General features: G+C 30.9%; 4 protein-coding genes across 4 annotated transcripts; 1 reads left to right on the top strand and 3 right to left on the bottom strand.

Moving 5' to 3' along the window:
- Positions 1-1,214: 1,214 nt before the first annotated feature.
- BX663DRAFT_492290 (uncharacterized protein) lies at positions 1,215-2,416 on the bottom strand. The gene is made up of 5 exons (XM_051525191.1): positions 2,271-2,416; positions 2,170-2,200; positions 1,902-2,116; positions 1,767-1,832; positions 1,215-1,686 (listed from the first exon to the last, which is right to left on the bottom strand). Exons 1-5 carry the CDS (start codon positions 2,382-2,384, stop codon positions 1,411-1,413), a joined length of 702 nt encoding a protein of 233 aa, XP_051387858.1. The 5' UTR covers positions 2,385-2,416; the 3' UTR covers positions 1,215-1,410.
- Positions 2,417-2,578: 162 nt separating this feature from the next.
- Positions 2,579-4,868, bottom strand: BX663DRAFT_547531 (copper amine oxidase; the record flags this gene model as incomplete). Its single annotated transcript, XM_051531018.1, has 4 exons — positions 2,579-3,426; positions 3,507-3,706; positions 3,806-4,223; positions 4,280-4,868. 4 exons carry the CDS (start codon positions 4,866-4,868, stop codon positions 2,579-2,581), a joined length of 2,055 nt encoding a protein of 684 aa, XP_051387857.1.
- Positions 4,869-7,513: 2,645 nt separating this feature from the next.
- Positions 7,514-15,277, top strand: BX663DRAFT_528521 (putative death-receptor fusion protein-domain-containing protein; the record flags this gene model as incomplete). The annotated part of the gene is made up of 12 exons (XM_051530168.1): positions 7,514-7,942; positions 8,010-8,409; positions 8,492-8,776; positions 9,074-9,298; positions 9,391-10,318; positions 10,449-13,306; positions 13,328-13,569; positions 13,625-13,964; positions 14,050-14,323; positions 14,403-14,646; positions 14,723-15,140; positions 15,258-15,277. The coding sequence occupies 12 exons, from the start codon at positions 7,514-7,516 to the stop codon at positions 15,275-15,277; spliced, it is 6,663 nt and encodes a 2,220-aa protein (XP_051387856.1).
- Positions 15,278-16,292: 1,015 nt separating this feature from the next.
- Positions 16,293-20,269, bottom strand: BX663DRAFT_464282 (armadillo-type protein). The gene is made up of 11 exons (XM_051524015.1): positions 19,911-20,269; positions 19,763-19,845; positions 19,636-19,692; positions 19,477-19,583; positions 18,862-19,415; positions 18,585-18,803; positions 18,360-18,527; positions 17,475-18,270; positions 16,697-17,412; positions 16,461-16,637; positions 16,293-16,394 (listed from the first exon to the last, which is right to left on the bottom strand). Exons 1-11 carry the CDS (start codon positions 19,977-19,979, stop codon positions 16,368-16,370), a joined length of 2,973 nt encoding a protein of 990 aa, XP_051387855.1. The 5' UTR covers positions 19,980-20,269; the 3' UTR covers positions 16,293-16,367.
- Positions 20,270-20,840: the final 571 nt, after the last annotated feature.

The raw sequence follows: 20,840 nt of genomic DNA, 5'->3' as shown, positions 1-20,840 counted from the left end.
TGGGTAACCAGAGTATCGGATCAATATTCAGATTGAGGCGGCAAACGGAAAGCAAAACAGAACGTATCTCGCCGCGTAGTTGCTGAACATAATTCTTACCCTGTTTAGATAAAATAAAATGTAAATCAGACAGTTTTTTCCTATCGATGAATAACGTACTTTTCAGATATGCGACTCCTGTAAAAGTAGAACGATGGTGAAGCATCCTGATGTCAAAGACCAAAGTGTACTTGTCTGTACAACTTGCCATACACTTTGGCAAAGAGACATCAGAGCATCGAAAAACATAATGTTTATATCGTTTTCTGTCTGGAGTGGCCATGGAGCTCCTGAAGCGTTCAGAAGGAGCAGCTCATAAACTTTCCATCCCCCAATCGCCGTAATAAACACAGTTTCCTTGACGAGATGTAGGTTGCATTACAGGTAAATGTCTTAATTTTAATTCGTCCAAAAAAAAAAAAAAAAAAAAAAAAAAAAAAAAAAAAAAAACTAACATCGTCTAAATTTAAAGTAGAGATACTGTAGCTATCACATCATACACCACTCTAGTTCAGAAGGAAAGAAAAAAAAATAGGTATATTTGTTAATAAAGCGTATTTCCACTGTCATTAATATAATACGGGTCGATGGCTCCCTTTTTCAGACAAGACATATTTATATTCCTTTGCTTTTATAGATTGTCTTGATGTGTTCATGAATAGGCTTCATATTCGTGAATGAGTCTGTCGCTTATTCGAGATGTTTTATATTCATTAAGAGTTTAATATCCGAAAAATCACCTGAAGAAAATTCAAGTTTGTCTTAAAGAAGGTCCTAGTCTTCAATTATCACGACATCGTTTTCACATGGTCTGTTTCAAACACATCATATTGTCAGTAGTCAATTGACCATGATGACCTTTTTTTTTTCTCATTACAAAGTCTCCACATTACTAAATATTTGTTTCCTCTTTTTTTTTATACATATATAGTTTAGCATATCGTTCAGAAGGGTATTGATGATATAATAGATCACTCTTTACCTGTCTTGTTATAAGGAAGTTATGACTTTTATTGTTGTACATATTAATTGATGTTAATGTGTTCTTCTCAACTCCTATTTTATCCTTTATCTTTTTTCTTTATTTTAAGTTTTGAAAAGAGACAATAGAGTTGCAATATAAGATTTAGTAGCGTAGCTTCTTATTTTATCGTAGTCTTTCTACTCATATTAAAAAAAAAAAAAAAGATGTTAACTTGCAATTCACTTATTTTTCTTTTTTCATGACCCTTATCTGTAGTATTCATTCCTTCTCAATATAAATTGATACTATTTATTAAATTAAAAGGATGGATTATATTACGAAATCAAAAGTGGGAAAATCGTATTACGTAATAAAAAAAGAATAGGGTATAATAATTCAACTAGTATTTATTCATCATTAAAGAATTCTTCAACAACGCCTGCAGTTCTTATTACTTTTAAAACAGGGGATGACTTTTCTTCTATCATAGGCTCTTGTTCTGATAATTTGGATACCTTTAACAATTCTAATAAAGCTTGATTCTCTTTTTTTAACTGAACTATTTCTTGTTCATGGCTATCTTCTGATGATTCATGCTCAAATACTTTACGTAAACAGTTTGATAATTTTCGAAGTTGTGTTTGAAGCATTATATTTTCCATAAATAATGCTGCCGTTGTACTCTTCAAAAAAAAAAAAAAAAAAAAAAATTAATACCAATGTAGGGTCCTTCTCCTCTTCCTCCTCCTCCTTATTATTATACTTTTTCCGCATCAAGTAGAGCTTCATATTCTCTTTTAAGCCTTATTTGACCTTCTGTTCTTGTATTCTATTATGTTTAAATTAATACTAAATATAAATGTATATATAATTACTTCCAAGTTCATATACAACTTACAGCATGCACTCTAAGTTTACTTGTCATCATTTCAAAACCTTCTTCATATTCCCTTATAATAGATTGTAAATCTTTTACTTCTGCTTGTAGTTGCTGATTCAACAAGGTGGTTGCTTTTTTTTCTGCTATTGCAATGTCCAATTGCGATTTTAAATTTTCTATAATTTCATCTCTTTGTTCGGGTAATAAAGGATTAGGTATATAAATGTCTTGAACTATATAAAAAATTAATTCAATGAAAGTGTCTATCAATAATAGAGTTATATACCATCTAAATTATATTTTGTACTTGCTTTATTCTAAATAATTATAATAACAAATCAATAGTTTAGTTACATACAAATTCAGGTACATTTTATGTTCATTTACTTTTAATTCAGATAATTGAGAACTTAAACCTGAAGCAAGATCTTGATTATTCTGTTGCTGATAAACTAATTCACTAGCTAATCTATATATTTTTTGAACAATCTCGTCTTCCATGTTTATTGTAATTGGAAATAATTAAAAAAAAAAAAAAAAAAAAAATATCTGATAGTTGGCATTATTTTATTTATTATACTTGAAATCCCCGCATATACTGCAGTAATAATAATAATAATAATAATAATAATAAACTCCTTATATTATGGTATTTTATTTTACAATCTTTATACAGTCAAAATAATTCTAATTGATTATAGTTTATTAGAGCAGCAGTCTTGTTTTTGGATCATAGAATCTCTAGCATGAACTGAATGATTTATCTTTTTATTTGTGGGTGGTACATCCAATGCAGGGTTTGCCATAAAGAAATTACATGGTTTTATAGTAAAGCCACAATATTCAACTGGCATAATAGGAAAATCTTCAACTCGAGGCAAATGGGTGATACCAAATGTATACCATAATACAATATCAGTTTGTTCAATATTGACTTCTTCTTGATTAGCCCAAATCTCGACCGTATCGTTACCTCCTGATTGATTACAATAGAAGCCTCCAGCAAACATCTGTCGCTCGTCATAGACTGTCACCCATAATGTCTTCTTCGCAAATCCAGCACGTTCAGCTACTAGTGAATCGTGTTTTGCATAAAGTGGAGCTGTATGTCCTGATACAATCTTCCAGCCTACAGGAGTTTTACTATAAGGATGAATACGTTCGGTATTTACGATTTTCCAGAAACGTGAAGTGTCATAATTAGCCATCTGTTGGCCTTCCTTTGTAGTCTTCAGGGTTCTGTATGAGGATGTAAAACCGTTACCAAAGGGATTCTTTGGATGGCCAGTAGGGTAAGGTAAAGAATAGGTATCCACTTGTTGAACAGAGTTACGAAGACCGTCGATCATTGGGTCAATACGCATAGTAAAGAAGTGTTGATGGTACTGGGCATTAATTTGTGGAGCAACAATCATGCCCATCCCAGCAGTTGATTCATCTTCAGCCAAAACGTGTGTATTTAATTCACCTGTAGCTTTAACCTCATATTCGAATGTACCATCTTGATAAAAATAATAATAAAGCCCATAATCATAATTAGCCACTGTATATATATATATGTAAATTGTAAATTAGTAACTATATAAATATGTAAATATTTAATTCAATCCCTTTTATGATTACCTGTAACAATTTGAGAGATAACTAATCTTCTAGAACGAATGGTATGAGCACGACCGTTACGATAATCAGTATGCTTCATCAAAATACCATAATCTTCTTCATGAAGACAAATTGCATTAGGGACATGGAAAGGTTTGCCATCATGATCATTAAAAATAGCATCAAAATAATAAATTGAACCAAGACAATCACAACCCAAGCTATATAAAAAAAAAAAAAAAAAAAAAATGATGATAATAATTATTTTAATAAGCCATGTGTGTTTAATACACACCGCACCTCTTATTATCATTACTCACGCTAGACTATTTGTACATAAGCCAAGACCATATTCACCAACATCAAAGGCATGTTTACGATGATGCGGTGAATTTGTATCAGCATAAGGGACAACCATTTCAGAAAGCGAAATACGATAAAATAAGGGACGCCTTTCAGGACCGTCTTGATAGCTTACATTATGAATTACTAAACCTTCACGATAATTCATAGAAATACGCATATTCCATTTTTGCCAGTCTATTTCATGTCCTTTCACGACAAATGAAACACCATGAGGCTGTTGAATGATGATCGGTTTCACATCCTTTCGGTAATTTTCCTCTCCAATAAATTCAGGCAAGAAGTTGTGTTGCTGGAGAGGAATAGTGGGTCGAGTAAATTTAGAATCTCTAGGCTTAATGCGTTCAATAGATATCACTTTCATTAGACCAACATCTAAATAAATAATAGAAATGAGCTATATAAGTCTCAATCATATATATATGTATTACCAATAATTGGAACAAAATCAAGTGGGTGGGCATATTGATTATCATCTTCACAAGTACGCATATACATAAGAGCTTGCATTAAACGCTTTTCACGTCCTGGATGGCTCACATGACGAGCAATAGCCCAAGGATCAGAAAAGACATTGGACATATCTCTGATTCCTAATTCGAGACACTCTTGACGCACCATAGGATCCTTGATAACCAACGCCTCTACTTCAAACATTTCATCCATCGTTAAAATAGGTTGAACATCAGGAACATAGACCCAAGATTTCAAGGATGAATGAGTTAAAGAAACTACAGCTTCATAGCATTTCATTGTCCTTTTCTCAAGAGCAATGACGAGGGCTTCACGTTCAATTTTAGTGACACGATTTGATTTGTCCCATCCAAGATATACAAGCATTTGCTTTTTATTAGGCTCTTTAAGGGTAATCGTATTAAAGACAAAATCAATATTAGGTTTATTTTGACGAGTAATTTGAGCTACTTGAATGATTTCATCACCAGAAAGCTGATCAAGAGGATGTATTTCCTGATGTTGAATTAATGTTGTATTAGAACTAGTTTCTTTAGTAGTAGACATTGAATTATATAGTTTATTATGTGAATAACTAAAAAAAAAAAAAAAAAAAAAAAAAAAAAAAAAAAAAGAGAAAAAGAAAGAAAGAAAGAAAGAAAGAAAGGGAGAGGAGAGAAATCAACTACATATAATCTTTCCCTTTTTTATAATTGCTTACTTTAATTGATGGATGATAACTTTACTGACAAATCAAGACCAATAGGAATAAGAATAAAATCCTTACACAATAGAGAAGCATGTTGTTAAACCTTTATACTAGCCTCAGACCAGTAAATCATAAAAGGCATAAGTACGCCCGTTAAAACAACGGCATATAAAGAGCCTATTTGTCTGTAAAACTGTTTTATCGTCTTTATTTTATATATATAAAAGTAAAGTTATAGATCTTATGTATACTAAAGAACTAGAATACGACATTGTAAGCTGAAGTATTGCATATATGCTTGTTGTTGTAGAAAAATACCAAAAGTATGTGGAAACAATTGGGATAGTAAGACAAGGTCAGATATGACGAAGCGTACCTTCCCAGGACTTGATCTGACAAATCAATGTCCAAATATAGTAAGTCGTGCGAAAATCGATCATAACACTATTGATACAAAAAAAAAAAAAAAAAAAAAAAAAAAAAAAAAAAAAAAGAGGGCTTGATTTGTTATTTATGCATCCAACTTCCTGAAATATAAGAATGAATTACGGGAAAATAAAAATATAAATTAGTTGCATAATCTACTACAAAAACGCGATTATATTACAAGTATAATATCAAATCCTACTAGAATTAAATAAGATATTCAAATACAAAGGGATTACTTGATCTACTTTCATCAGTAAAGCTTTTTTTTTCCCTGTGTTATCTAAAGATTAAAATTTTTATTACAGTAGCTACATTTGATTGAATGCCTCCTATTGTTGATTGAACAATATAAATATGAGTAAAAAAAAATACTATTGAATAATAGCTATTATAATAATACAGTTTGGTATAATATTCGATGTAATCAATTTGATAACAAAGACGATACATAAATGGGAACTATTGATATCTATACTGAAATTACTATAAAATGAATTCAAGTATTATTCCAACTCGTAAGACTATTTTGTTAAAGAACTATATATTTTTTTGTATAATTTTAGTGCTATCTTAATTACGATGAAAAAGACAGGTATGTTGAGCCTAAGAAACTCTAATTGAACGAAAGAAAGTAGTAATTTGGAAATATAAGTGTTGTCACTCATATCTTCAAAGTAGTAGTATGAGAACGACTACATATTAAATACATCAATAGGCTATAATGCTATATATACATACTACATGAAATTTTGACAGTTTCTAAATGTACAAGTAGTAATATCTATATTTTAAATATGTATCTTGTAGTGATATACGTTCATACAATATATCATATCTTTATATGATATACTAGCTCTACTATAATTTGATATAGGATGAATGATTAGGAGTGACACGAGCTTTTGTTTTTGTTTTCTTCTTTATGGTCATCACCATGTTATATCAGAAGAGCATATGATAAATGATATGCTTATAAAGCAATAGCTAATTATAGTAAAGACTGTATTATAAATCTTCTTTCTTCAAGACATGAAAGAAACTATATATTAAACAAATGATCTGGGTATTTTATGTTTCTTTTCTATTCTTCATTAATTTTACAGTTAAATATATATATATAAATGAACATTATTACTATTATATATCATAAGTTGCATATTCAATAGAACTGCTCAGTTTTACATTTCTTTGAATAGTATTAATGTTAAATTTATTACACTACAAATAAAGTGATTATTGTCCCGTTTTAATCTTGATTTTTATATATAAAAAGTATATCATACAGCTTTATATGCGAGTTCATATTTTTAAAGAATAAAGCTGTTTGAAGAATGCATATTATTTTTTCATATTTTTTCTATAATATTTATCATTAATTTGTATGTATGTCAAATAATTACTTATTGAATCAATAAGGCTTGTAGTGATATAGCATGAAACTATACCTCATCGATACTATAGCAATAAGTAAGTAGTAATCCTATTATCATTTTTAAACTCCCCCATAGTTTTTTTTTTCCGCGATTAAGTATGTATTTTTCCTTTTTTTTTTACAACTTTTTTTTTTTTTTTTTTGGAGAATTCTTTTTTGATAGATTAACATAAAAGAAAATAAACATATACATATAAAAAAAAAGAACATGTCTTCACCATCTGGATCTATAAATGAAATGGGTAAATTCAAATAAATAAATAAATATATTTATACATTTAAAGATTTATTTTGAATTAACATACTATTGTAGATGATTCTTCAGTAAATAAAAAGAGAGGAAGAGCTCATTCAGTAGAACCAGTTACACCACAAGAGATAGATAATGAGGTTTGATACTTTACTCTTTTTTTTTTGTCTTTAAGAAATCAACCACTAGTTATTAAAATATTTTATTATATAGTCTAATACTTCTCAGGAAACTTCTTCTGTTACTGTTTCTGCTCCAAAAAAAACGTAATTGACATATTTTTTCTTTAAAAGAAAAAAAAACAAAAACTAATTATTATTTGTTTAAATAGTAAACGCGATGATGAGGATAATTCTACTAGTATCAGTACAATTCGTAAAAATATGAAGGACATGTCAACAACTGATAAAAATTTGACAGATAACCATAGTACTGCTACTAGTGAATCACATGATGATGAAACAATGAGCCATAGCTCAGAAGAGAATGAAGCAGAAGAGGAAAAAGAAACTTCAGAAAAAGATGAAGAAATGAAACAAGAAGCAAAAACTAATGTCGAGGTAAAAGATGAAGACAAAGAATCTAACAAGGAAAAGACGATAACCTCTGATCCATTTACCAAGTTTGGTGGTAATGGTAAGGAAGATGATTGGGGGGAATTTGCTGAAGATGATAATAGTCAGCAGAAGACAAAAGTTGATGTTAAAACTAAAGATACAGAAAGTGAAAATGGTAAATCAAAATATACATTTGGCGCTTCTTCTGGGTTTGGTTCAAAAGGTTGGGCTGCAGCAAACCAAACAGTGCCTATTTCTTCAAAGGTAAGAGGAAATAAAAAAAAAAGTTTTTTTTTGTGTATGAATTGTTAAAAGAAAACTGTTAATTCAGCCATTATTTGGTGGATTTGGTAATACATCTAGTTTTGGATTTAAATCGTTAGGAAGTACAACGACAACGACAACAACGACAACAACTAACGCTTTCACTTCAACAAATGATAATTTGTCAGATAAAAAGACTTCAACTCCTTCATGGGGTTCATTTGTTAATGCTACTGCTTCACCATTTGCTGCTATTGCTGCTTCCGCTGGTAATGCTTTAGCTTCTTCACCTGCAGATAAATCAGATTCTACTTCTAAAAATGCAAATATTACTGTCTCAAATATGAATACAAATACTGAAAAACAAACAGAATTGGATGGTGAAAAAGATGAAACAAGTGCATCCATTAGTACATTTGGAGAAGGGCCTAAAGTTAAAGTTCCTGGTATTAAGCAACAAACAAAAGGTAACGAGAAATCTTTATATATAATAGAAGAGTAACTTATATATACACACACACACATATATATATATATATATGTATATAGTTAAAACTGGTGAAGAAGATGAAGATACGGTTTATCAAACAAGAGCCAAATTATTTACATTGGATACAGCTTCTGGCAATTGGAAAGAACGTGGGGTTGGTATATTCCGTATTAATGTGAAAGACGAAGATGAAGAAAAGGGAATGCAAGCACGTCTTGTGATGCGTACAGATTCAGTTTACAGACTTATTTTAAATCTTTTACTTTTTGAAGGCATGAAAGTATTTATTATGCAAGATAAATTTGTTAGATTTGCTGGATTCGAGTCAGAAACAAAGGAAGACGGTACAGTTGAAACTAAGTTGATTAATTTTGCTTTGAAATTAAAGGACGCTACTCTTGCTAATGAAGTTTGTGAACAAATCTCTTCGTACGTTCCATCTTCTTCTAAAGCATAAATACATCAAAGTTTGGATGTATTAAACTAGTACATGTATCATTTTATATATATACAACCAATTACCCTTTTTCACCTTTTTTTTTTTTTTTTCATATAAATATAAAAAAAAAATATATTACATAATTGGATGTAAAACAAGCCACCAAAATAAATTAAATCAAATTGAACAATAATACTTTGAGTATTTACCCTTTTCTTGTATAAACTAAAAATGGAAAAGGCAAGGAAAGGCGTCAAGCCTATTAAATTTCCAAAGCCTTTATTTGCTTCTTGGAAGAATATCATTGATGAGTACACGACAACTCATGCAAACATTAAGCTTATTTCAGTTGTTACTGTTCTTCAAAAACTTATTACTCTTGAAGATGCTACTTATGACCGACAAGCTGCTTGCATTAAAGAGGCTGGTAAGTCATTCATGACGATTTATAAAATACATGTCTCAATTAACAATATATTTATATGCATATATTTTCGAAATTATTAATTTTTTTTTTAGTTAAATTAATGCAAATGCATGTCAACTCGATTGAGAAATTGCAGCCAGTAGAATTAGAACAGATCAAAACACTTGTTGAACCCATTGCTTCTTTAGGTTATTTTGCTGCATGTGAAAATTTGTCTAGACGAGCTTTTATTCCCCTTATTGAAGCATCTATCAAATGTTCAGGCGAATCAAAAGATATTCAATTCAGACATTATTATATGCAATATACCACGATCGATGCTGAATCTTTATTTAATAAAAAATCGTTAGCTGAAAAAGCATTGACGATTTATGCTACACTCAAGTTTCCACTAGGTCATGATATGATTGTCGAAACATATCAACATACACTTCAGTTTCTTGTAAGTGGACTTGAAGACGCTCAGCGTCAAATTAAATCAGAAACTGCTGCTGTCAACCTTAGTAACACAAATCAACTTATGAATGATATTCAATTCACTATTAAAACATTACTTGTCTTATTCTCTCGTCAACTTCAAGTTGCAATTGACTTATTTTCAAGGTTAGAATCAAATGAAAATCAAGAAGATGACGCGGATATTATTCTTTTAAGTCGTGCTATGCGAATGCTGTTAAATATATGTGTAGATACATCAACATTTATTAAAGAATGCAATCAGGTAGCTGGTATGGCTATAGGTGCTATTATCAATTTAGCTAATAGCCCTGAATTTGCTCGTGATTGGGTTCTTGGTTGGTTTTTTACGAAAAAGGAATTTGTGACTAGTGCAGCTGTGGAGCAAATGAGTCGTATCTTTGATGTCAGTTGCCCTTATGAAAAGCTTACCAGCTTAGAAAGCTGGAACAGTCGTGATGCACCCATCATTTTTATATTAAGAGGTTTGGTTTCTAGTCTTCGAAAAGAAATTGTTACATTAGATTTGCCAAGTCAAATAGTTTTAAATCCTGCAATTGAAAAGTAATAATCGTAACTGATCTGTAACATACATACATACATGTATTTATTTATTTATTTATTTTATTTTATTTTATTTTATTTTATTTTATTTTACTTTACTTTATTTTTTTTTTCCTTTTAATTTAATTAGATTCTTAGCAAAAAATATTCATGAAATTCTCTTTATATGCATTAATTTGTTCTGTGGAAGAGCTGACCTGGATGCTTCTTGCAAAGTTATTGCTTTCGAATCAATGGCAACATGGCTTCAACAGACTAAAGAAATGATGGAAAAATATAATACAAAAGAATTAATGGATGCTGTCTCTGGGCCTATTGAGTCTAATAATATGAATATACTTATTCAATACGTTTGGGATCATTGGGATGATCCTATTGACTCTATCCAACACAAAGTACGTGCTATCTTTGAATTATCGCTTTCTACACTTCAGATAAAGACTACCTTTTATCAACAAGATATGGTATATAGTCAATTTATTGACACGCTTCTAAAAAATTTATTGGCCATGGACTGGCACCGAAAAGTAAAATATTCTCTTTTAAATATGCTTGTTGAAAAAGTACATACAGACGCATTTTTGAAAGCAGAACCTCAATTGATGCAAAAATGTATGTTAGCTATGGATAGTTTTATCCTTTGTCCTCAGATTACATACTTTATTCTTGCATTTTTGTATCGTCGTATTCAAGATACAATTCCTCACCATAAGGATTTTAAGGGTCATAATGGTAAAATCAAAGACAGCGATGATACAGCAGTCAAAATGGCTATTCAAGCTTGGATTCATCTCTGGGCACCTTCTTTATTGCATTGCTTAACAGCTTCTTCTGAATTATTACGTAAAAATATGAGTGGGTTCTTGTTACAACCATTGTTTAAAGTTGCACCTCAATCTTTCTGGTATATAGTTTACGCCTTTCAAGACTTGGAACATCCTTTATGGACACAACCAAAAGAGAATTTAGAAATCAATCCTGATTTAAAACTGAATGCCTTTATTGCTGTACTCAAAGCAGGTAGAGGTCTTGATATTGTAGATGGTACAACTTATACAACTAAAACAGTACCCGAAATAGATCAAAAGAAAATCTCTATCGAAACTCTAAAGCTTGCTATATACCATAGTGACGATCAAGTGCGTTTAGATGTACTTGGCTTAATATGTGAGTCACGTAAAGCAACAGCTCAAGTAACTACAACAGAGTTAGATCTTTTGAAACTATTTATTCCATTGAATATGAATTCAACTGCACCTGAATTCCGTCAACAGATGTGTGCCCATTTAAGTAAAATCTTGACTCGCCTTCGAGGAAATTTATACTCTCAATATCGTAATTATAAATCACTTCTAATCTATGCTGACAAGAATACAGGTATAAAGCGTGAAAACGCCTTGTTGGACGCTCAGGATATTTTAGTTGAGATTGATCAAGCCAAATCCTTTTTGCATTGGATCTGTGATCATATTGCAGAATCACTTTACCCCGGTGCGTCTTATCAACGTGTTGCTACGACATTGCGTATTTTAAGCATTGTTATTAAAATATTTGGTGTTACAGAGCTACCCTCTATTGAAGGATTTACTGATGAACAGCCTGATTTCCCCTTTAAGGTGCCTATTGCAACACCTCGTCTCTCAAAGCTTTTAGTGGATGTTCTCATGAATCCTTACGATTTCAATCGTGTTCAGGCTTTTGATATTTTATGTCAATTCCCTAGTCCACTTCCTGGTATTGAAACTAAGAGCGATGTACAAGACTTGCTTTGGTGGGGGTTAAATAATGTCATAAGCACTCGCGCTGGTGAAAGTGATAGTGGTGCCATGATTTTCCGTTTAATTTTCACGAAATATGTTATACGTCTTGGATTTGATTTGAGCCCAGAGCAGCATGCTACTCCTGTAACAAATAATACAAAAGCTATGGTGAACACAACTGCTGCTATTGTTTTTACAGAACGATTATTAGATCTTCTCGAAAAACAAGTCAATATTGCTAAATCCAACCTTTTACTGGCTGCTCAGCAGCATCCAATGCATGGTACATTACTTGCTCTTCAGTACGTTTTTCAAGAATTAGATTATAATAGTTCAAGTACAATAAAATATCTTCCCGCTTGGAGGAAAACCCATGCTCGTACAATTAGTCTAATTCATATTACCTGTAATACGGTTATGCCTGTTTTATCGGATGCTTCTCCAGAAGGGAATGTACCTACTGATTATCGAGAAAATGAAGCAGAAGACGAAGACGAAGACGAAGATGCAATTGATATGAGCGATGACAGTACTACAGGCCCTAAGCATCAAGTTATTTTAAGTTGTTGTTGGCGTGCTGTTAAGGAAGCAAGCTCACTTCTTCAAGCCATTATATCAAAAGCACCTGTGAGTCCTACCACAGAAGATGACACAATTCTTACTTACAAAGACCTTGTTGAAAGTGGCACACTTTTCCGTCAATTGCTAACTAGCATTCGACACCGTGGTGCATTCTCTGCGGTTTATCCTGCGTATGTTTCCCTTAATACGCGTTTACTCACTTCATGTGACCCAGCCATTGCACAGCTTCCCTCTCAATGGCTACAGGAGAACCTAGATAGCCTTATATCTAGTAACATATCCATTACCCGTCGTAGTGCAGGGCTTCCACTTTGCATTCTTGCTATCGTTAGCAGTGAACCGTCGGTGAAAAAGGAACTTCTTGCTAAAACAATGAAATATTTGATGAAACTTGCACACGATGAGCCTCCCATTGATGCAGATCAAAGAATTGATCTTCCTCAAGTTCATGCGTATAATATTATGCGTACAATCTTCATGGATTCTAAACTAGGAACTCACGTTTTAGAATATGTTTCAAGCGGATTCTCTCTTGCTATTAATGGATTCTCTTCACATAGTTGGGCCATTCGTAATTGTGCCGTTATGCTATTTTCTACATTACTACAGAGAACATTTGGTACAAAAAAGACAAGAGATGAGCATAGTAGTGTTAATACACTTACAGGTCGTGAATTCTTTATTCGTTTCTCTGATTTACATCCTTACCTTTTAAAAGAATTAAGTACGGCTGTAGATCAGTTATTGAAGAATTCATTGGCAGCAAGCGTGCATCCTGGATTATATCCTATTCTGACGCTTTTATCTCGAATGCAACCTTCCACAGAAACAATCAATGAGAAGAAGGAAACTGTCCTAACGCCCTTTATTCCACTAGTTATGCCTTGTGCTGCAAGTGCTATTTATAAGGTAATATATAATACTATGTTTTGAGATATTTTAATTAATACAATTATGTATCAAGACACGTGAAATGGCAGCTAGAGCCCTTGTACCACTTGTGCTTGATGTTGTTACTGTCATTAAACAATTGATGGAATTTCCTGAACAAATCACGCAAAATGAAATCCATGGTCGTTTACTTCAAGTTCAGTTCCTTTTACGTGGACATTTTTACTCTGAAAACTCACCTTATACTGAATTTATCAATGATATGCCTAGTATTATGATTCATATGCTTGATTTAGTATATGAAAAGAAATTTTGCAATATCAACAGTGCTCTTTTATTAAATATTATTGGTGAATTCTTTTTTGATACCAAATGGATAACAGAAGGTGGAAAAGATAAAGAAGTGATTACGGGTATGTTTTATTTTATTTTATTTTATTAGCCGTATTTCGTGTTATTCATCTTGAAGACTTTTTTATTTTTATTTTTATTTTTCAGAGCTTATGGAACTTACTAAGAATAAGTTTGCTGATATTCGAAAAAGAACTAAGAAATATTGTTTGGATGCTATTAAGGATGATCAAATTTTGGGTATTGGTTCTTATTTAGTCAGGGAAAGTATGGCAAATATTATTGTCATGAGCACTTTGTATAAGCCTAATGCAAAAATTGATGATATTATGTTCTTACTTGTGGACCGAGATTACGAAGTACGCTTCTTGGTTCTACAAAAGCTTTTGAATTACTTTGAAACGATCTCTGAATATCCTAGGTAAATTATAAATGTTTATTGGCTAGCACATTATATTTTTTTTTCTTGTTCTCTAAACATAGTTTATTTGATGTTATAGTACAAAGCAATTGCAATCTTTGCTTGTAGAAAGGACTTATTATGGTGAAGATAGTCTGAATTGCTATGTATTAACCGTTAAACTATTGATGGTTATAAAATCAACTGATCCTTATCCCACTGATATCAAAATGTCTTTCACTTTAAAACAATATTGGGATAGACTTGTTGCTCAATTTACTGAAAAACGTGCCTTGTCTATTACTGAATCTGTCCTTCCATTGCTAAGTGCTTTACTTTCACAGGTATATATATATGTATATGAATGTTTATATGATATTTATTTTAATTATTATTATTATTATTATTTTTTGTATATAGATTCTTCGCAATTCTTCATCGGATACTAACTGGATTCAGCAATGTCTTGTTATTTGGAGCAGCTATATTGAAAAGTATAGTAGAAAGGACATTACATTACCTCTTCGTGAAGCAGTTGTAAAATCACTTCACTTTATTTCTGAGCAAATATTTGCTGCCAATAATACGTTTGAAATACAAAACGTTGAAAATGCTCGTATTATAGCTGCATTAGCTATTACTCAACTTTTACAAGATGATGACGTTGATGTACGTAATGATATAGCTGCTATTGTTTCAAGAGCACTTCATTTGCAAGCACCAGTACATCATGACCGAGCTTTAGAAATTGTTCATAGATATTTAACTACCCAGTTTAGTACATCTAAATCACTTGAATCAATTTTGATGACACGCTTAACTGACAATAGTAATATTCGTAAGTTTTTTTTTTTTTTTTTTTTGTTATTCAGAAGGAAATTATTTGCACGAATACTTATTATTTTTTTTTTTTATTTAATATATAGAACATATTTGGGAAAACGAACTATCACAGTCAAAGGCTCTATTTGCTAAAGAAAATCCTAATATTTATAAAGAAGATTTGATTGATTTACAATGGGCTAATGTAGATTTAGATACCCTTCATTTACAACATATGCCTGAAATTAACAGCTTTGAGCCTATAATATCAAGAGTTCAACAACTTGTGTTTTTCAGTAAAGCAATCAAAACTGCATCTCGAACTGTAAGGATAAAAGATTCCAATGTTAAGTTACTAATAAAACATTATAATAGATTATGCAGAATGGTCCTTTTGGTATCACTTCAAACGCAAATGTTTTCAAAGCTGTATATAGTAATATTCTATCTTTACACTTGGATATAGAAGCGTTAAATCACTTGAAACCTATTCCTTCAGAAGTATTACAAAACATTGAAGGTATATATTGTATATATATATATACATATATGAATCTAACAAATTATACTTTTCTGTAGAACTCTCTTCCTTATTGGTAGAATTAAAAGAAAATTGGGTTCATCCTATACTTTGGGCTCTTTTGCGTGATGAAACTGGATTATATTCAAAGATCAGAAACCTGCTAAAACATCATGGAGGTCCTGTTGTGTTTGATAATATGTTCTTGTTATCTCCTGATTCTAAATGTTTGTGAATCATATAATGCAAAAATTTATTCTCGTTTAAATAAATTCATTAAAGGAAAACTATAGATATTAACTAGAATTGTATGAATACTTTTTCTTGTTCTTTTTTTTTTTCTTTTTCTTTCCAATTATGTATAATAATCACCAAAAGCGACCATTATATTATTTGTATCTATAAAAAAATATAAAGAAATCCTTTGATAGCTATGTAGTACATATACATTTATATGAATAACTCTGTAGGAGTATGTTTAAACAATACATTGATTAGATAAGTTTTTATATATTAATATACAGATATAAATAGTGTCAAAGTACAAGAAACCTTTTACATTATTTAGTATATGTCTATCAAGTTCAAAAAAAAAATAAAAATAAAAGTAATATTGAAAGTTATAATTTAATTAGAATAGCAGGCTTTATAATTGTTCTATAAACTATACAAAAGGGGAAAAGGATTTATTTAATTTTTTTTTTAATAGACATTTTTTTTGTTTTAGCTTTTGGCTTCTGTAATAAAAGACTAAACAAATATAAAAATTAATGATTAAAGTATTACTTAATTAGCTAAAAAAAAAAATAGACTTACTTGGAAATATTTCTTAAATTGTCTGTTTTCATATTGTTGAACTGCTTGACAGTATTTTTCTGCAGTTTCTGGTGGGCATTGAATAGAAGGGAAAAATGCAGTCTTCATGTATTCAATAAACTCATTACCCTGTTTGATATACAAAGCTCTTTGAATACTTGTCATCTCACCAAATACCTAGAAGAAGAATAATGAATTAAATATTTATATATTATCATCTATTGCGGTTTCCTTACCAAAAGTGATTGTCCATCTGCCAAATTAAATGCTGCACTCATTGGTACAGAGAATGTAATAGGCAAAAGCTCATTATATACAAACTGATCAAAACCAGGTACACCACTTGCAGAACTACCTGCATCAGTAGCCCATGCATTTACCATTTTTAAAAACACACCAAACGACATCTTTTGTGTGGTAGGATCCGAGTTATCTTTGGCAAAATGTAATAAACTTTGTAAGATAGTATTAAGATGCCCCACATTTCTTTGACCCACGAAAACTTTTTCAAGGCTAGCGTTGAATAAATTAAGGATAAAGTTGAGATATGCCTTACGCAAATCAAGCAGAAGGAGTGCTTCATCTGTACCCGATGGAGTTGTATTAAGAAAATCAAAGACACGTTGAACAAGTGGAACAAGAAGTTCATCAACAATAGATTCAATCATTGGTTTGTATTTATGGGCAACAAGGCCAATGAAAGGCAAAAAGTCAACGAGTTCATTAATTTGACATTCTGTCAAGAGTCCGTTAATCAAGTTAGGTAAGTAGGGTAAGACTACAGTCCCTAAACAAGTAATAAGTCGAGCAAATGTATATCGAACTGCATCTCGAATCATTGCTATTTGACTAAAGGTTTGTAAGACACTTATAATAATTTCTGTAGCTTGAACAAATACAACGGTCCAAGGAAGTTGTACACCTTCCGATGGCTTTGCCAAAGTAGGAAAACCTATAAAAAATTAAATTTAGAATATTAAAGTATTCATATTTGGAGTATAAATCTATATATACCTTTTGCAACACTTCCAATAGCCATAATATAATGATGTAATTGAAGCAAAAAGAGTTCATCATCTGGGCGAGGTTGCACCATTGACTTTTGAATACCATCCACCAAAGGCTCTAATACTATCTTAAGATATTCGGTTTGTTTTAAGGGATCAATACTTTCCAAGGAAATTAATGACCCAACTGTCTCAAACAAATATAATTGACTATCAAAGGTAGATGCAGCAGGCATAGGTGTACCATCCATTGTGCTTGTCTCTACAATAGGTTCTGCCTGAATTGTTAGGAGATCACCTAAGGAAGATAAAACATTCTCTACATAAGGACCCATTCTAGGTCGTAAATTTTTAACAAAGCGTTGGAAGAGATACCAGCAGCGGGTACGGATTTGCTTTACAGGATGATGTAAACCACGATTGTCAACAAAGGCACCCAATGCTTGAGGGAGCTGACCAGGCCTATGCTCAAAAAATTGATAGTAACGTGCCAAATTTTCAAAAAATTGCATGGCACATGAAGGATGGGGATAGGCAGAGATATTGGATGAGACCATTTCAGAAACCATTTCACCTAAAGGTGTTAATATATCATTGTTATTAGGTGTAACAAAAATCATAGCTGCCTTTGCAAGTGCTTCGCCATAACAATAAAGTACATAAACACATAATTCTACATCACGCCAATTTAATTCTGTTCCTGTTTCATATTTTTTAAATGTACTCATAACAAATGTATGAATATATCTAACGTATAACTCCTCATTGATGGCTGAAATATGCTCAGCAAATATTCTCAAATTCTACAAAAAAAAAAAGAGAGAATATAAATATTTGCATATACACAGATAAATAAGTTTTTTTTTTTCTTTTTTCCTTTTTTTTTATATACCTTTCTCATCTCAAAGAATAAAGCTTCGTCTTCAGGTTCATCTTCATCATTATTCCAATCTGTCTCATCATCATATCTTAATTTCATGATAACAACATTTAACAGTGAACCCAAAAATTCATGTTGACCTTGAGAGAAAGGTTGCATTTGTTTCTTTTGTCGTTTGAACTATAATAGAAAATACATTAAAAATAAAGTACACTTCTTTTTTCTATCAAGACTTACAATATACAACATATCATTAACAAAAGGAAATACAGCAGAAGAAGTATCATCATATTCATTTGCCAAGAATTTAAGTAGATAAGGTGTTACTTGGTCAATCATATTCCAAGCAGTTTGCTTTCCATCTGCTTGAAGTGAAGGTTCTGCATATATTTTACAGAGCTCTGTACCCATTGCGTTTATTAAACGAGCTACATATTCAACAAATTCTGGTTCAGACTATAGACAAATGAATTAGCTTATTTCACGTGAGTAATAACTTTCTGTATAATCTTACCAAATCTAACCTTCCTAATATATCTGTCAAGTTCAGCATTTGAAGCATATTCAGCTTATCCATAGGTAACATGCCTTTACTAATAACATCTGCTAAACATTCACAGGCAGAAATACGCAAATTAGTATCAGACAATAAATCATACAAGACATTCATCACTTGATCATTAACAACCAAGGCAATGTCCATCCATGCAACGTAGGATCCAATATTCTTGAGTACAAGTTGTGCAATAGCAGGATTGACTGATCTAAATTCCTGCAAGAGTTCAAACCAAAATGATGCCAACAACTGAATATCACCTAAACGCATTGTATCCTTAATAGCTGTATTACGAATTACTTCTTCTCGAGTACGAGGAATATCGAGACGAGCAATTTCTTCATCAATGCTAATGCAAAGTCTTAAAAAAAAATCAGCAGCTTTTTCGTGACTGGGTGTACCAGCAGGTGTTTTAGCCACCGCCATTATGTCTTTAAAGAAACTAGGCCAGGTTGTTGGGTATACATGTATAAATAAAAGTGTAAGTAATTGAGCCGCCTTATTTCGAATAACTTTAAAGAAAAAAAAATGCATGAGCAAAAATGTAGATTTAAATATTTGAAAGGGTCTTACATGCTTCTTCAGATCCGCTTATAGTGTTGTCAACGAATTCCCGACGAAGGTATTCCATCATTGTCTGCTGAATATATTCTACTGCGACATTATCTAAAGTATCAAATCTATATATTTGAGTTAGAATAATAATGAATCTGCATATTAATGAATAAATACCTATTTCTTAAAGTGTTCTCTAATACTTGAAGTGAAAAGAATCTTGCTTCAGGAAGTCTAATAACTCAATATGATTAATTACAGGATTTTACTTTCTATTTTTCTTTTCTTTTTTCGGATTACTTACGCTTTCGGCTCTTTCATGAACAATTGAATACATAATTGCCAACCATCATCTGAGTTTTTGACTTGTTCACAATATGCATTTGCCTTTTTTAAATAAGAATAACGCGTTAAACATTCATACAAATAAGTGACATTTATTTTTATTTTACCTGCGCTTTCAAATTTGGATCGACTTGAGGACCAAGTGCATACATGACAGCCTGTTCGATTTGTTCCATTTTTTATTATTATTTGAATGTATTAAAGTCAACTTTTTTTGAGGAGAGGAAGGAAAAGAATGAGATAATATAAATAACTTGAAATTTAAAAAGTCTATAAATTTATTTAAAAAGAAAGATCGAGATTTGATTCGTCTTTTTTTTTTTCTTGGTGGTTAATTTAAGTTTATAATAAAATAAAGGCTTATAGTATTCTGGTTTTATAATATATTGTCTATCAAACTTCAATAATTTAATAATAATAACAATAATAAAAGAAAACTGTTGAATGTCTACTTTTTTTTGTTTACTTTAAAGTAATTAAAGAAAAAAAAAAAGGTTTATAAATTATATGTAAAAAGCCTTCAAAAAAAAAAAAATTAACTTAATTTCAAAGCCAGAAATTATACGTTTCTTTGACATTTTCGAAAAATAGTTTAATTCAGAAATGTTAAACAAATTTGTTCATAAATGAAATTATACAGGCGAGAAATTAGTGAACATATGCTCTCTTATTAATTATATTGATATGAATTATAAATTTTTATATAATACTAATAAATTGATAATTGAAAATATACATTTTTAATACGATATTACAAGTCTTTTATTTGTTTAGCAAATATTCATCTTACTTTTGCAAAATAATTCCTGGACTTATCCGAAAACTCTTTATATAATATAATGTAGAAGTTTGATTATAAATGTTAGTTTTTATTACTAAAAACTTCAGAGCAAAAATTCATCCATTAGTTTGTATTTTACATTATACTCTACCTTTACCTTTGGATTTAACATTATTCTTTTCCTTCAAAATATAATTCATATCCATGAAAACCTAATGTACTAAAAAAAAATATCGTACATTTATCAGTGTCATAA

This window comes from Cokeromyces recurvatus (genome assembly GCF_025118155.1).
Source record: "Cokeromyces recurvatus strain NRRL 2243 chromosome Unknown BX663scaffold_1, whole genome shotgun sequence".
Lineage (NCBI taxonomy): Eukaryota > Fungi > Mucoromycota > Mucoromycetes > Mucorales > Mucoraceae > Cokeromyces > Cokeromyces recurvatus.
The sequence above is the reverse complement of the archived record's forward strand: the minus strand, read 5'-3'. Positions and strand labels throughout refer to the sequence as shown.

Excerpts from the sequence above, each read along its gene's own strand:
- BX663DRAFT_492290 (XM_051525191.1), bottom strand. The coding sequence starts at position 2,384 with ATGGAAGACGAGATTGTTCAAAAAATATATAGATTAGCTAGTGAATTA. Across the intron at positions 2,201-2,270 it reads CTCAATTATCTGAATTAAAA|AATAAAGCAAGTACAAAATA; the intron begins GTAAATGAACAT and ends ATAATTATTTAG. Across the intron at positions 1,687-1,766 it reads CTCTACTTGATGCGGAAAAA|AGTACAACGGCAGCATTATT; the intron begins GTATAATAATAA and ends TTTTTTTTGAAG.
- BX663DRAFT_464282 (XM_051524015.1), bottom strand. The coding sequence starts at position 19,979 with ATGGAACAAATCGAACAGGCTGTCATGTATGCACTTGGTCCTCAAGTC. Across the intron at positions 19,693-19,762 it reads TTCATGAAAGAGCCGAAAGC|ACTTCCTGAAGCAAGATTCT; the intron begins GTAAGTAATCCG and ends TTGAGTTATTAG. Across the intron at positions 19,584-19,635 it reads GAGAACACTTTAAGAAATAG|ATTTGATACTTTAGATAATG; the intron begins GTATTTATTCAT and ends TCAAATATATAG.